General features: G+C 45.7%; 1 protein-coding gene across 1 annotated transcript in view; it reads right to left on the bottom strand.

Annotated features, from left to right (window-relative positions):
- Window positions 1–8,951: 8,951 nt before the first annotated feature.
- The window catches only part of LOC145390131 (G-protein coupled receptor moody-like), a 29,921-nt gene continuing 23,866 nt past the window's right edge, over window positions 8,952–15,006 (bottom strand). The window contains exons 2-4 of the mRNA XM_080265180.1: window positions 13,731–13,969; window positions 9,703–10,029; window positions 8,952–9,657 (exon numbers count right to left, since the gene is read on the bottom strand). Coding sequence (XP_080121306.1) covers window positions 8,952–9,657; window positions 9,703–10,029; window positions 13,731–13,969 — 1,272 coding nt within the window. The remainder of the gene's footprint in view (window positions 9,658–9,702; window positions 10,030–13,730; window positions 13,970–15,006) is intronic.

Raw genomic sequence — 15,006 nt, 5'->3', positions numbered from 1 at the left:
GGACGACACTCACGCTGCTATTTCACTGGTGCTGAGACACCAAGATTGAGGCAGTACAAGGCAGAGTTGCCGTGAATTGCACACTGGTTGTGACGTCATTATTGCACACGGTTTCGTTTAGTAACCAGGATGACAGAGGATGTATTGTTGGTATAACTACCATAAAATTTGGTATACTGTGAATACTGGAAGAGAGGGTATAATTAATGATGTCAGACCTATTATGATTCAAGTGTAAGGACGTTAAATGATTAAGAGAGTTAATAAGTCAGCAAATGTTGATTAATAACAAGACAGGAGACAAGTAAGTTTATCCACATCCAAGTTTTCTAGTATATCAACTGTACACGATTTACAACATTGTTTCGGTATTTCTTTAATATTACAAAGCAAGTGTGCACTGCTAATGGTTGGCACGTGTCTTGTAAATAATATATACATATATTTTTTTATGATATCGCCGGGTGGGTAGAGGTAGACTGTTCAACGACGTATTCTTCCTTGTTTTAAATGACAGTATTATAGACAAACGCTACATATTCGTTGGTTTAACTGTGAAGGGTCTGAATAACAATACATGTTAGTTCCTACCAATCATGAGAAAATCCCCCTTATTCCTACAAAATAACGTGAACAATTAGTGTGGAATGACGTCCGTCTGCCCACATTCATGCTCATCGTTCATTTGTTTTTCCACATTAGCAGACGATTTTCCACAAAACGGCAGCACTGGACTACAAGGCCTCCTCATCTCCCTCACACTAACAGCCCCCTTGTCTCATCAGAATTACGTCTAGTAGCCTTATAGGTATTATTTCTTTGGGCCATGATACTTCCTGGCTGTCAGTGCGATATCCTTGTGTCCTAATGTAGTCACCTTAATGGCTAAAAACAGCAAATATCCAACACTTACCTCAGGGGAATGATGCAGCAGCAACACACACACACCCTCGTCCTTCCACTGTCATACGGCCACTAGCAAAAGTAGCCAAGTAGCGACGCCTACCAAGACGAGAAACTTGTCCAGCTACTTTTACAACCACTAGATGGTACCCGGACCCTCTCATGGTAGGGGCAACTCTAGTATTCTATTCCAGGTACTGCTTGGCGATAGCAGTCAGTTGAGAGTGAGTCATACTACTCTGAGAGTGTTAATGCTGTCTCTATTAACTCTCATGATCATACAGCTCTCTTTACCAGCCCTATTAAAAAATAAATTGCAAAGGAAGTCTGCCTGACTGGTGGGAGGTGCCTGTGTGTTACCATGGCAACCTCCCACACCACCACAGTTACATACACATATTTCCCCACCAAAAAGTTCCATTAGAGAGTATTTGTGTGTGTGTGTGTGTGTGTGTGTGTGTGTGTGTGTGTGTGTGTGTGTGTGTGTGTGTGTGTGTGTGTGTGTGTGTGTGTGTGTGTGTGTGTGTGTGTGTGTGTGTGTGTGTGTGTGTGGTCAAAAGGATAGTAACCAGCCTTATGCAAAAATATATCGTTAAGAAAATCTTTGCCTGACTGGTGGGAGGTGCCTGTGTGTTACCATGGCAACCTCCCACACCACCACAGTTACATAAACACATTTCCCCACCAGCAAGTTCCATTAGAGAGTATTGTGTGTGTGTGTGTGTGTGTGTGTGTGTGTGTGTGTGTGTGTGTGTGTGTGTGTGTGTGTGTGTGTGTGTGTGTGTGTGTGTGTGTGTGTGTGTGTGTGTGTGTGTGTCGGGGAGAGCATGTGGATATTGCAAGGCATGAAAGGATTGATCTTGCTGATGAGTCTTTTGAGTGTGTGCAAGAGTTTTGTTATTTGGGAGACATGTTATGTGCTGGAGGTGGGGCTGGAGCAGCTCTGAGGCTAGAGTGAAGAGTGGTTGGAAGAAGTTCAGGGAGCTGTTGCCTATCCTGACATTGAGAGGACTCTCCCTCTGTGCTACGAGATCTTTGTATGCGGCATGTGTTAGGAGTGTAGTGCTGTATGGTAGTGAGACCTGGGCAGTAATGGAAGAGGATATTTGCAGGCTCAGTCGTACAGAAATGACAATAATTAGGTGGATGTGCAGTGCGCCCTTGAATGCGAGGCCTGGGGGGGCTAGGTTTACGATGAAAGAGTTAAGAGGAACAGTGGGACCGGAGTGTATTGGTGTTGTGATGAGGAGGGGTAGATTGAGATGGTTTGGATGGATGGGACTAGATTGTATTGATGTTGTGATGAGGAGGGGTAGATTGAGATGGTTTGGGAGGAAGGATGGGACTAGATTGTATTGATGTTGTGATGAGGAGGGGTAGATTGAGATGGTTTGGGAGGAAGGATGGGACCGGAGTGTATTGGTGTTGTGATGAGGAGGGGTAGATTGAGATGGTTTGGGAAAAAGGATGGGACTGGAGTGTATTGGTGTTGTGATGAGGAGGGGTAGATTGAGATGGTTTGGAAGGATGGGACTAGATTGTATTGATGTTGTGATGAGGAGGGGTAGACTGAGATGGTTTGGGCATGTGGAGAGGATGGAGGATGACAATTGGGTACAGAAAGTGAAAAGTGTTAACGTTGGGGGTAGGGTTGCGAGAGGCAGACCGAAAAAGACCTGGGACGAGGTCATGGAGTTTGACCTCAGGGATAAGGGAGTGAACATGGAGGCTGCTAGAGATCGAACAGCATGGAGAGCCGCCATTAGGTGACCAAGGCCGACGCATGTAAGCAAGATGGGGTTTTTATAAACAAAACGAAACGAAAAGAAAAACGAAACAAAATTATTATTGTTGCCCTTTCTCCATCATCATTGCTGAGATATAACAATAGATTAACGCTGGAATACGATGCTAGTCACGAAGAAGTGCTATGGACGTGGAGCCGCGGTATTATCTTATTCTGCCACTGCGCTACGTGAAATAAACCCTAATATGATGCTAGTCATGAAGAAGTGCTTTGCCACAAACAGCTTCCATGTCATCTTGTCCTACAGCATCTGTCTGTCTTCCCTCTCACACTTTCCTCATTCTTCTCTCCACCACATCCCTCCACCTCTTCCTTGGCCTCCCTCTCCCTCTCTCACGCTGCACCTCGCTCACATACACTCTCCTAGTCAGTATCTCATTCTCCATTATCTCCACATGGCTACATCATCTCAGGGTACTTCTCCCAACACTTTCGTTCACATCCACATCAACACCACAACGCTCCTTCACTTCCCCATTTGTCTGTCTGTCTCTCCACGTAACTCCACATCCACACCAACATCACAATGCTCCTTCACTTCCTCATTTGTTTGTCTCTCTCTCCACGTAACTCCACATCCACATCAACACCACAACGCTCCTTTACTTCCTCATTTGTCTGTCTGTCTCTCCACGTAACTCCACATCAACAGCACAACGCTCCTTCACTTCCCCATTTGTCTGTCTGTCTTTCCACGTAACTCCACATCCACATCAACAACACAACTCTCCTTTACTTCCTCATTTATCTGTCTGTCTTTCCAATTAACTCCACATCCACATCCATACCACAAAGCTCCTTCACTTCCTCATTTGTCTGTCTCTCCATGTAACTCCACATCCACTTCAACACCACAACGCTCCTTCACTTCCCCATTTGTCTGTCTCCCCATGTAGCTGCACACTCAGATAACTTACTTCCATACCACTTTTCACGCTAATAAAGACTTTTTGGTTCAACTAAAAGAACGCATGGTATCAATGAGCAGGTGAACAATATCCTCGCTTACCTTTGTTTATCATGGCAAGATGGGGAAGTTGTTTAAACACTATCAACACTGACATATACACACAGCTCGAGCGTCCTCCTCCTCTCACGGTTAGAGGGTGACTGACGGGATTCGGAGCTTCAATGGTTCGCCGAGCTCCAATGCATGAGGTGGAGGGGGGGAGAGGGAGGGGGAGGCCAAGGATGAGATGGAGGGATGGAGTGGAGAGGTATATGAGAGAGGGGGGTGTAAGCTGGGAGCAGGGCATTGAAATGGCGGGGGACAGGGCTACATGGAGGCGATTTGCTTGTGGCCACCCCTTACGGGATTAAGGCGTCTGGCAATAGATAGACAGATAGATCATTCCAGCTTTACTTTTTTCACCTTAACTTGGCCTAAAATGGACTCTCTTTCTCTCCTTAATGCCGAGCTGTAACAATGGAGTAGAATATGATGCTAGTCACGAAGAAGTGCCATTGAATGAATTTTGAGCCGTCTTTATAAATATCTGTCTATCTATCTATCTACCTGTCTATCTATCTATCTATCTATCTGTCACTGAGCTACATGAATTGAGTTACAAAAAAACGAAAATCTGGACCAAGATGAACAATGCTAACTTCAGTGCCATGTATTCCAGACGATTTTATTCAGCTTAGCACAACCCATTCATTGTCTATCTGTCTATCTAGAGCCAGACGCCTTAATCCCGTAAGGGGTGGCCACAAACAAATCGTCTCCATGTTGCCCTGTCCCCCGCCATTTCTCTGCCCTCCCCCCGACTTACACACCCTCTCATATATACCATCCACTCCATCCCTCCAGAACATCCTCGGTCTGTCCCTCCCCCTTCTCCTTCCACCTCACTCAAATACACTCTCCTAGTTAGTCTCTTACTCTCCATCCCCCAACTTACACCCATCTCTCCCTCTCCCCACTCCACTTCATCCACATACACTCTCCTAGTTAGTCTCTCACTCCCCATCCCCTAACTTAAATCCCTTCTCTCATATACCTCTCTACTTCATCCCTCCACCTCATCCTCGGCCCCTCCCTCCCTCTCCCCCCTCCATTTAATTCACATACACTCTCCTAGTTAGTCTCTCACTCTCCTCCCCTAACTTACACCCCCTCTCTCGTGTACTTCTCTACTCCATGCCTCCATCTCATCCTCGGTCTACCCCTCCACTCCCTCTCCACCTCATTTATACACTCTCCTAGTTACTCTCTCGTTGTCTCCACTCCATCCCTCCATCTCATCCTCGGTCTGCCCCTCCCTCTCACAGTGTCTATGGTCGGAGAATAATTTGTCACAATTACTATACTCTTTTTACTCTAACTTGGCCTAAAATTGTTATCTCTGTATTTTCAGTGTTGATTTGTAAGTAGTAGTAGTAGTAGTAGTAGTAGTAGTAGTAGTAGTAGTAGTAGTAGTAGTAGTAGTAGTAGTAGTAGTAGTAGTAGTAGTAGGAGTAGTAGTAGTAGTAGTAGTAGTAGGAGTAGTAGTAGGAGTAGTAGTAGTAGTAGTAGTAGTAGTAGTAGTAGTAGTAGTAGTAGTAGTAGTAGTAGTAGTAGTAGTAGTAGTAGTAGTAATAGTAGTAGTAGTAGTAGTAGTAGGAGGAGGAGGAGTAGTAGTAGTAGTAGTAGTAGTAGTAGTAGTAGTAGTAGTAGTAGTAGGGGTATAATACACATACACCAGGTAAAGGTGTTTATTATATCAATGGTCACAATATACAACGTCCAATACTGAGTGAAAATACAAATGTCGGATAAATACTAACACTGCCATTGTTTGGGTCGTATGCTATGTGGCTTTAGGGGTTTCCTAACACCCCTTCCTTAGCGATTCATTTTGCACATTTCGCCTCAACATCCACTTTCAGGCTATTAGAGAAAAGTTGGCTCCTGGCCTTTGGTTCCTTCTTCCTTGCATTAAAAAAAAATGAGAACGTAAATGTGTCATATGCTGAATGAATCGCAAAGGAAATGGTGTTAGGAAGACTCCAATTACCACCTTCAACACTACATTCCATCCATTCACCCGTTGACGTCTTTACAACTCTACGTAACCTGTCTAACCTCTAGGTACTGGAGAGGGACGCCTTCACGTGGTAGCACTGATATGACCGAGTGGCTCCACTGCCTGGTTTCTCAAACATCCCTCAACCGCCTCCCTATCCCCCGATGAGCGGAGGGTCATTTTGGATATCACTGTACCCTACCTGCGTAATACTTTTTGGGGCGACTGTACCCAATAGATATCTTGCAGTAACTTTACACTCTAACGTCCAGACATAGCTATCTATCTATCTACAGCCCGACGCCCTAATCCCGCAAAGGGTGGCCGCAGATAAAACGCCTCCAAGTCGCTGTCACCCACCATTTGACTGCCCTTCCCCCAACTCACTCCCACCTCCCTCATATACCTTTCAACTACATCCCTCCACCTCATCCTCGGTCTTCCCCTCCCTCTCCCTCCCTATACCAGCGTAATGGAAATCCTGAATGGCCCAGCACCCAAAAGGCAACTCCTGTATTTAGACATCATCATCATCATCATCATCATCATCCGGACCTTCCTTCCCATCCTAGGCCGTGGTGAGGAGTAGCAATGTCCAGACAGCCCAAATCTGCCCAGTCTAATGAGCCACGCTTCCATTCACTCACCATTCAAGCCCCCGGAATCCTGGCTCTATCGGATACGCCAAAAACATTCACCACGTTCTGTTGCTTCACATAAACGTATCCGACAGAGTCAATATTCAGACATACGTATCAATTTCTATATGTACTGTATATGTAAAGAAAATCAGGACATTATCAGCCATGTTCTTTGGCTGGAAAATGTGCTCACATGTGTCTGAGATTTCTGTTTCATTATCCCAAAATTTTGCTCCATGAAATCTGCCCGCCACACAAAGAGAAGGCGGATAATTCGCTTTTTGAAAATGTTAAGGGTAAACAACGACTTTTGCCAAGAAAATTTTACACAGCGAGAAATACAAGTAAGTTAATCAATAGGTGCTGTTATAGGAGGAATGTCACATATAAATTCTGTAAACTGGAACAGTGTATATATAAAGTTTCATGTATACCGAATGTCCCCAAAATTCTGCCTAGATTAGAGACACACACTGCATGTAAGTTGCTTGACAAACTAAGATGCAGCTCATTACACTGGATATACTAACTCCTGCCATTTCAGTAGTTACCAGCCGCGATAGCGCAGCTGGTATTGTTTTCAGTTTGTTTGTCTGTCTGTCTGTCTTTTACTACGATAACTTCGCAACCGCTCTAGATATCATCAAGAAATTTTACAGGTGTGTAGTAGAGATGAAAATCTCAGACAAGTTCGAAATTGGTGAAGTAGGTCAAGGACAAGGTCATATTCCGAGCCGCGCTAGATGTGTATCGGCTAGCGGCTGGTGTGATTCCCCCTTTGGGAGGGCCTCTAGTTACCCTTTCATATGGAAAAAAATGCATCTTAATATGTTAAGCCAAGTACATGCAATAAATGTTAATAAATCCAGCAGGACTATATCACCCTTTATATATACATGTGTGTGTGTGTGTGTGTGTGTGTGTGTGTGTGTGTGTGTGTGTGTGTGTGTGTGTGTGTGTGTGTGTGTGTGTGTGCGTGCGTGCGTGCGTGCGTGCGTGCGTGCGTGTGCGTGCGTGCGTGCGTGCGTGCGTGCGTGCGTGTGCGTGCGTGCGTGCGTGCGTGTGTGTGTGTGTGTGTGTGTGTGTGTGTGTGTGTGTGTGTGTGTGTGTGAATTTCATAGCCTTTATATACAGTCTTTACAAACCACAAGAGGAGAAAAAACCTGTTAAAAATCTGAGAAGACACATCAATGTAGCAACACCCATGAACGCTGTGGATAAATGTTGGCTCCAAGAATCTGTGTCACAAATACTCTTCCCTCGTGTTTCCAGGGTGAGCAAGAGGGGTCTAAATTCATTCTCTGTCCTGTGCATCGTGTCTGTATCATACCCTTAGTTTAGCCAGTTTTGTAAATCACCCTCATATGTGTCACTGTAGTTGCATGTGTCCGTCTGTTGCTGCATAGGCTTAATCACTGGCCATCTGCTTTGCTGTAGTGTAAAATTACTGTTTGTCCTTTTAAACTGTTTCCACCTTGTTTTCTATACAGTTAAACCGCTGTTGCCACGTTTCACTACACAGTTAAAATCACTCCTCGTCTCTATGCTTCTAGATCACTGTTTCCATCTGCTTCACCACTGCATATAATTACATAATATTTCCCCCCATTATTCTGTGTCATAAATTATTTGTCTTCGTGGCTGCACCCGCCTCCTTCCTACCAAGAGACAGAACACGAGTCATAATCACGCCAATGTTACAGATATCACAGGGGGAATATTCTACCCCAGGAACAAATTTAAGCCCTTAGGTAGGACACAACAAATCGTGCGACAAAGCTGGTAGGTCGGATTCAGCCTTAAATCTATATTAATTTTACAAGTAATGTTAAAAAAAAAATGTTAAGCATTCCCACTCCTGAGGCAAACAGACAGGTCAAAATTGTCAGCACTTGAATGTTTCTCATGTAAGTGTGGTTTTTCCAGGAGGCGTAATTATTTTCCTCGACTTACGAAGCTTTTGGGCACCTCCTTAACATTTGTCTTACGTATTACACCCTGGTATTCTCCTATGGATTATTTTGAGATTCTGAAGGCGAAAAAGTTCTTATATCACAGAATAAAAATTTGCACCCTACACAGAAATAACCTGGTAAGGAAGAGGTGCTAAAGACCATCCTAATCCATTAAATCAGGCTCGTATTTAAAGTGGCATCTGCAGTTTTGTAGACACCCTTTCTTTGTGATTTATTTTCACAATACATCTTAGCATTCTCTTGTATGAAAAGTACTTCATTTTAATATTGACTAAGTTTGTATTAGTGACACACGGGAGGACATTAACTTGTACTGCTAAGAGTAAATTGCCAAGGTAGAAGTGTTATGAAATTTCCAAAGCCACATAGAATACTGCCCAGTGGCCCCAGGTGAGACCCGGCAAGACTAGTGCGACCCAGTGCCAACCACGCCTGCCTCATCCACTGGCCACACATACAGGAGGGAAGAATGTGCCCGACGAAGAAAGTAACCGTGGCTGGGCTGGGTGTGGCTCTGGAAGGTGTAAGGAGCAGACAGTGAAGGCAGGTGTGGGATGCAGGGCTGGTGCAGGTGTGGTGTCACTGGGCTGGGGCGGGACATGCCCTTAACACACCTTCAGGAAATCTTAGTCAAGGAGCGATTGACAGCCTCAGCACCCACACTGCAGGCAAAGAGGCTGAGGTAGGCCTGGCGATACTCCGAGGACATGACCACATAGATGATGGGGTTGATGCAGGTGGTTAGGTAGACCAGCAGCAAACCCAAGATGTTCAACACAGGCTTGTCATCCTTGCTGAATGTCTTCACCAGCGTGATGGGCAGGTAACACACCACAAAGGACAAGAAGATCACCAGAATCATCTTCAGGAGCCGTTGGTCCTTTGGACTTAGTGCAGTCTGCCGTGTCAGGAGTGATCCCCTCCGAGCCCTGCGGAATGTCCCACGCAACTGTGAAAATGCCCCCTTTGCTGATTCATTTGACTGCCGCCGCCCTGTCTCACCTGTTGCATCAGAGGCGGGTGAGTCTGGGGTATTTGTTGGACATATTCTGATGGGGGAGGACACCACCCCTTCCTCCCCTGAGGGATGGCCGGGCAGCCCATTGACCTCAGGCCTAAGCACCGTGACGCTCACCCCTGGGGAAGGTGACTGGCCTCTGCCATCACTGTGACCACTGGCCGGGTGGGTGGGAGAGGCACCACCCTCCAGGACTTCCACACTGACGGAGCTGGTGTTGGAGGTGAGCTTTACCTGTGTCTCCACCTGCACAGTCTCACTCAGTGTATGCACCCGTGCCTCACCACCCTCATGTGGGTCTGCCCTGTCCCTCTCTTCTGCCACACCCAACTTTCCACCTTCTTCCTGCTTAGTGCTGCCTTTCTGTTTGTCTTGTTTGCTATTCACTCTGATGATGCTTTGATCACTGTTGTGGCTTCGTTTGTCTGCACGGTGCACGATGCAGAAAATCCTTGCATAACAGACACAGATGGCCACACACGGAAGCATGAATGCAAACACGAAGAGGAATGACTTGGGCGAGTATCCATCGCTGTCTGGCAGAATGGTGCACGAGCCGATGGTGGGGTCCAAGCCAAAGGTCCCCCACACTTTCAGGGCTGTGGGCACCAGGGCTCCAAAGGCACCTACCCACGTAGACACAACCATCACCGCCAGCAGCGTCTGCGTGTACAGCCTGAGGAAAAATAGGGGTGGTGAGAGGTGATGACAGTGGAGGTAATGATTGACAGTTGTAGTGCTGCTAACAGTAGTTGTGACTACAGGTTCATCTGAACACGAATGGAGTGGATTACAGGAGGAATGTGCCCTTCTCTTGTAGTCTTTTCGGAATAGGGACATTTATGTAACTAGGGAGCAGGGCTGTCTTGTAATATCGGTGCCATCGCATGAAGGCTTCCCTTACCAGCACCAGATACAGATATAAAAGCCGTGCCATAGCATCAGTGACATTACTCATGAACAGGGTCTGAAGTGTTAGGGTAAAGGAAGGCCTGAGCCCTGAGGGTAATGAACTAGTTCTTAACACTCTGGGCTAGACAAGCTTCCCACTAGCGACTACAAGTATCTGGCCTTAGCAAAAGTGAAATAGGAGAGTCACTCCTAAAGACTAAGGTGGAAGACCCGTTTTCTAAGTGACTGGAGATACTGTATGTTTCTTTTCCTCAGCACATCTACTTTAGTAATCTAGTGATGTACAGTACACGTCATAATTCTCTTGTATGTTACTGATACAAACCAGGTCGATACTGAAACGAGAAAATTACCATACTAGAGAAGGGTAAGGTGTAATATGCAAAATAAATCGCCAAGGCCAAGGATGAGATGGAGGGATGGAGTAGAGAGGTATATAAGAGAGGAGGCTGTGAGCTGGGACCAGGGCAATGAAACGGCGGGGGACAGGGTGACATGGAGGCGATTTGTTTGTGGCCACCCCTTAAGGGATTAAGGCGTCCGGCAATAGATATATAGATAGAAGGGTAAGGTGTAATATGCAAAATAAATCGGTAAGGAAGAGGTGTTACGAAGCCTCCTATATGCCAGCTAGAATACGACCCAAAAGCTAAACAAAGGCAGGAGAAAAACATCGTAAGACAGAAATAATTATCATAATATACGTCACCATATTACGTCACCTGTCAGACCAACACACACACACACACACACACACACACACACACACACACTCTCTCTCTCTCTCTCTCTCTCTCTCTCTCTCTCTCTCTCTCTCTCTCAAAACACATATCCAGGTCAGTGTTGTGTTTTACTTAGTGGAAAACAACCCTCCCCCCCTCTCTCTCTCTCTCTCTCTCTCTCTTCCTGCTGATATTAGTCATAATAAACTGTTTCCTGCTGATATTAGTCATTATAAACTGTTTCCTGCTGATATTAGTCATAATAAACTGTTTCCTGCTGATTAGCCATTACAAACTGTTTCCTGCTGATATTAGTCATAATAAACTGTTTCCTGCTGATATTAGTCATAATAAACTGTTTCCTGCTGATATTAGTCATTATAAACTGTTTCCTGCTGATATTAGTCATTATAAACTGTTTCCTGCTGATATTAGTCATAATAAACTGTTTCCTGCTGATATTAGTCATAATAAACTGTTTCCTGCTGATATTAGTCATTATAAACTGTTTCCTGCTGATATTAGTCATTATAAACTGTTTCCTGCTGATATTAGTCATTATAAACTGTTTCCTGCTGATATTAGTCATTATAAACTGTTTCCTGCTGATATTAGTCATTATAAACTGTTTCCTGCTGAGATTAGTCATTATAAACTGTTTCCTGCTGAGATTAGTCATTATAAACTGTTTCCTGCTGAGATTAGTCATTATAAACTGTTTCCTGCTGAGATTAGTCATTATAAACTGTTTCCTGCTGAGATTAGTCATTATAAACTGTTTCCTGCTGAGATTAGTCATTATAAACTGTTTCCTGCTGAGATTAGTCATTCTAAACAGGTGAGGGTGTCAGTGATGGAAGTGGTCTTTGTTATACTGTTCTACCCTAATTGGAGAGGGTCGCCTTCACATGGTGGCACTGGTGTAGCAGGGGGGGGGAGTCCTCTGCCTAGTTATACACACGTCCCTCAACTCTCTCCCTATCCCCCGAAAGGACGATGGTGTACAGCAGGGGATGGGTGAGTTTAAGCTACACTCCACCGCTTCACGTATATATAACAACAACAACTTGTGCTCGTATTCTTGTCTGTTAAGGAAGCTCCCTAACACCTCTTCCTCGGCGATTTATTACTGAATAAGACTGGTTAATATCCTATTGTGCTTTAAATATGATGAGTATGGCGATATTGGAAGGACTTACATAACACAGAAGAGGACAGTGAGGTGTAATGAACAAAATAAATTGCTTAGGAAACCTCACTCTAGTACCTTAGTACTGCACCTAACTTCCACCTAACTCACTCGTGCCTTAATACTTCACCTAACTCACTCTAGTGCCTTAATACTGCACCTAACTCACTCTAGTGCCTTAATACTGCACCTAACTCACTCTAGTGCCTTAATACTGCACCTAACTCACTCGTGCCTTAATACTGCACCTAACTCACTCTAGTGCCTTAATACTGCCTTAATACTGCACCTAACTCACTCTAGTGCCTTAATACTGCACCTAACTCACTCTAGTGCCTTAATACTGCACCTAACTCACTCTAGTGCCTTAATACTGCACCTAACTCACTCTAGTGCCTTAATACTGCACCTAACTCACTCTAGTGCCTTAATACTGCACCTAACTCACTCTAGTGCCTTAATACTGCACCTAACTCACTCTAGTGCCTTAATACTGCACCTAACTCACTCTAGTGCCTTAATACTGCACCTAACTCACTCTGGTGCCTTAATACTGCACCTAACTCACTCTAGTGCCTTAATACTGCACCTAACTCACTCTAGTGCCTTAATACTGCACCTAACTCACTCTAGTGCCTTAATACTGCACCTAACTCACTCTAGTGCCTTAATACTGCACCTAACTCACTCTGGTGCCTTAATACTGCACCTAACTCACTCTAGTGCCTTAATACTGCACCTAACTCACTCTAGTGCCTTAATACTGCACCTAACTCACTCTGGTGCCTTAATACTGCACCTAACTCACTCTAGTGCCTTAATACTGCACCTAACTCACTCTAGTGCCTTAATACTGCACCTAACTCACTCTAGTGCCTTAATACTGCACCTAACTCACTCTAGTGCCTTAATACTGCACCTAACTCACTCTAGTGCCTTAATACTGCACCTAACTCACTCTAGTGCCTTAATACTGCACCTAACTCACTCTAGTGCCTTAATACTGCACCTAACTCACTCTAGTGCCTTAATACTGCACCTAACTCACTCTAGTGCCTTAATACTGCACCTAACTCACTCTAGTGCCTTAATACTGCACCTAACTCACTCTAGTGCCTTAATACTGCACCTAACTCACTCTAGTGCCTTAATACTGCACCTAACTCACTCTAGTGCCTTAATACTGGTAGTAGGGATAATTAAATAAAACGTCCTCGGGCTGATGGAGTTAAGGAAAAGCTTTGAACCTAATGTTTTCTATTGATGTTGTTGTTGTTGTGGCTACAGGTTCATCTGGGCGTACACGCGGTGGGCTGCAGGTCTTAGTTTCCCTTTTTCCACACCCCACCACCCACCTTTCAGATGATAGGAGGGAAACTGAGGGGCGTTTGTATAACTGGGTAGTCCCTCCGTCCGTTCGTATCGGTGCCACCACGTGAAGGCGTCCTCTCCAGCACCAGGTCCTCTGCAACAGGGTAGGTTGTGACTAATGTAACTAATCTACGAGACAAAAGGAATAGGAAATCAATAAATCTAACGTCTGCCCTTACTAACTTGTGATAGAGTTTGGGGTGTGCGATCATGACGTATCTGTTGATGGTGATGGCCAGGACGGTAAAGACGGCCACGGCCACCAGTCCGTAGCGAAGGAAGGGGAACAGCATGCACAGGAAGCCCGTGTGTACCCAGGCGCGGTGCACGAACAGCGAGGCGGCCAGGGGCAGGTTGAACACTCCCAGCATCAGGTCTGACAGGGTTAAGTTGACGATGAACACAGCAGTGGCGTTGTGCACCTGGAGAGACGGAGAGACAAAGCTAAGAGTTAGATGGAGTGAGACAGTGAGACAGAGAGACAATTAAAGCTAGAGTTAGATCGAGTGAGGGAGTGTGAGAGACTATAATATGGAACACGAGATGTCGATTAGGTCTGGTTTGATCAAGGCGATGAAGACAGTGTGCTGTTGATCTAAAAAGGGAAAGAATTAGAGAGAGGGAGGTAGCTCTAACAGGGTCAAGCAGAGCATTAAGACAGCGGCCACTCTCTCCCAAAGGACGCTGTGTTACGTGAAGGAAAATATCTCAGACGGTCATTTATTTATCACCTTCACCATACACAAATTGTAAACAAAAATAATAATAATAAAAATAAAAATAACAAGAATGGGGCTTCTCCTTACCTTTACATTCCCCCTCACCCTCCACCCTACCCCCTCACCCTATCCCCTCACCCTACCCCCTCACCCTCACCCTCACCCTACCCCCTCACCCTCACCCTCCACCCTACCCCCTCACCCTCACCCTCACCCCCACCCTCACCCTCCACCCTCACCCTACACCCTCACCTTCACCCTACCCCCACCTTCACCCTCACCCCCACCTTCACCCTCACCCTAACCGTCACCCCCACCGCCACCCCCACCCCGACCCTCACCGTCACCCTACCTCTTCACCATATCCCCTCCCGCTCATCCTCACCCTCACCCCCACCCTCACCCTCACCCTCACCCTACCCCCTCATCCTACCCCCTTACCCTCACCCTCACCCTATCCCCTCACCCCCACCCTACCCCCTCACCCTCACCCACATCCTCACCCCCTTACCCTCACCCTCACCCTACACCCTCACATTCACCCTACCCTCTCACCCTATCCCCTCACCCGCACCCTACTCCCCCACCCTACCCCCTCACCGTCACCCTACCCCCTCCAACATAAAGGCCTTAATAATCTAAATACAAGTCCACCATTCAGCCCAGAATTTACACCCAGAATTTACACCCAGAATTTACACCCAGAATTTACCCAGAATTCAAGCCTCAAGATGGAGAAG

Source organism: Coenobita brevimanus, unplaced genomic scaffold (assembly GCF_032717465.1).
Source record: "Coenobita brevimanus isolate Jiangsu-jjx unplaced genomic scaffold, ASM3271746v2 jjx.HiC_scaffold_2884, whole genome shotgun sequence".
NCBI classification, from domain to species: domain Eukaryota; kingdom Metazoa; phylum Arthropoda; class Malacostraca; order Decapoda; family Coenobitidae; genus Coenobita; species Coenobita brevimanus.
Note: the sequence above shows the minus strand (reverse complement) of the source record. Positions and strands in the feature narration are given on the sequence as shown.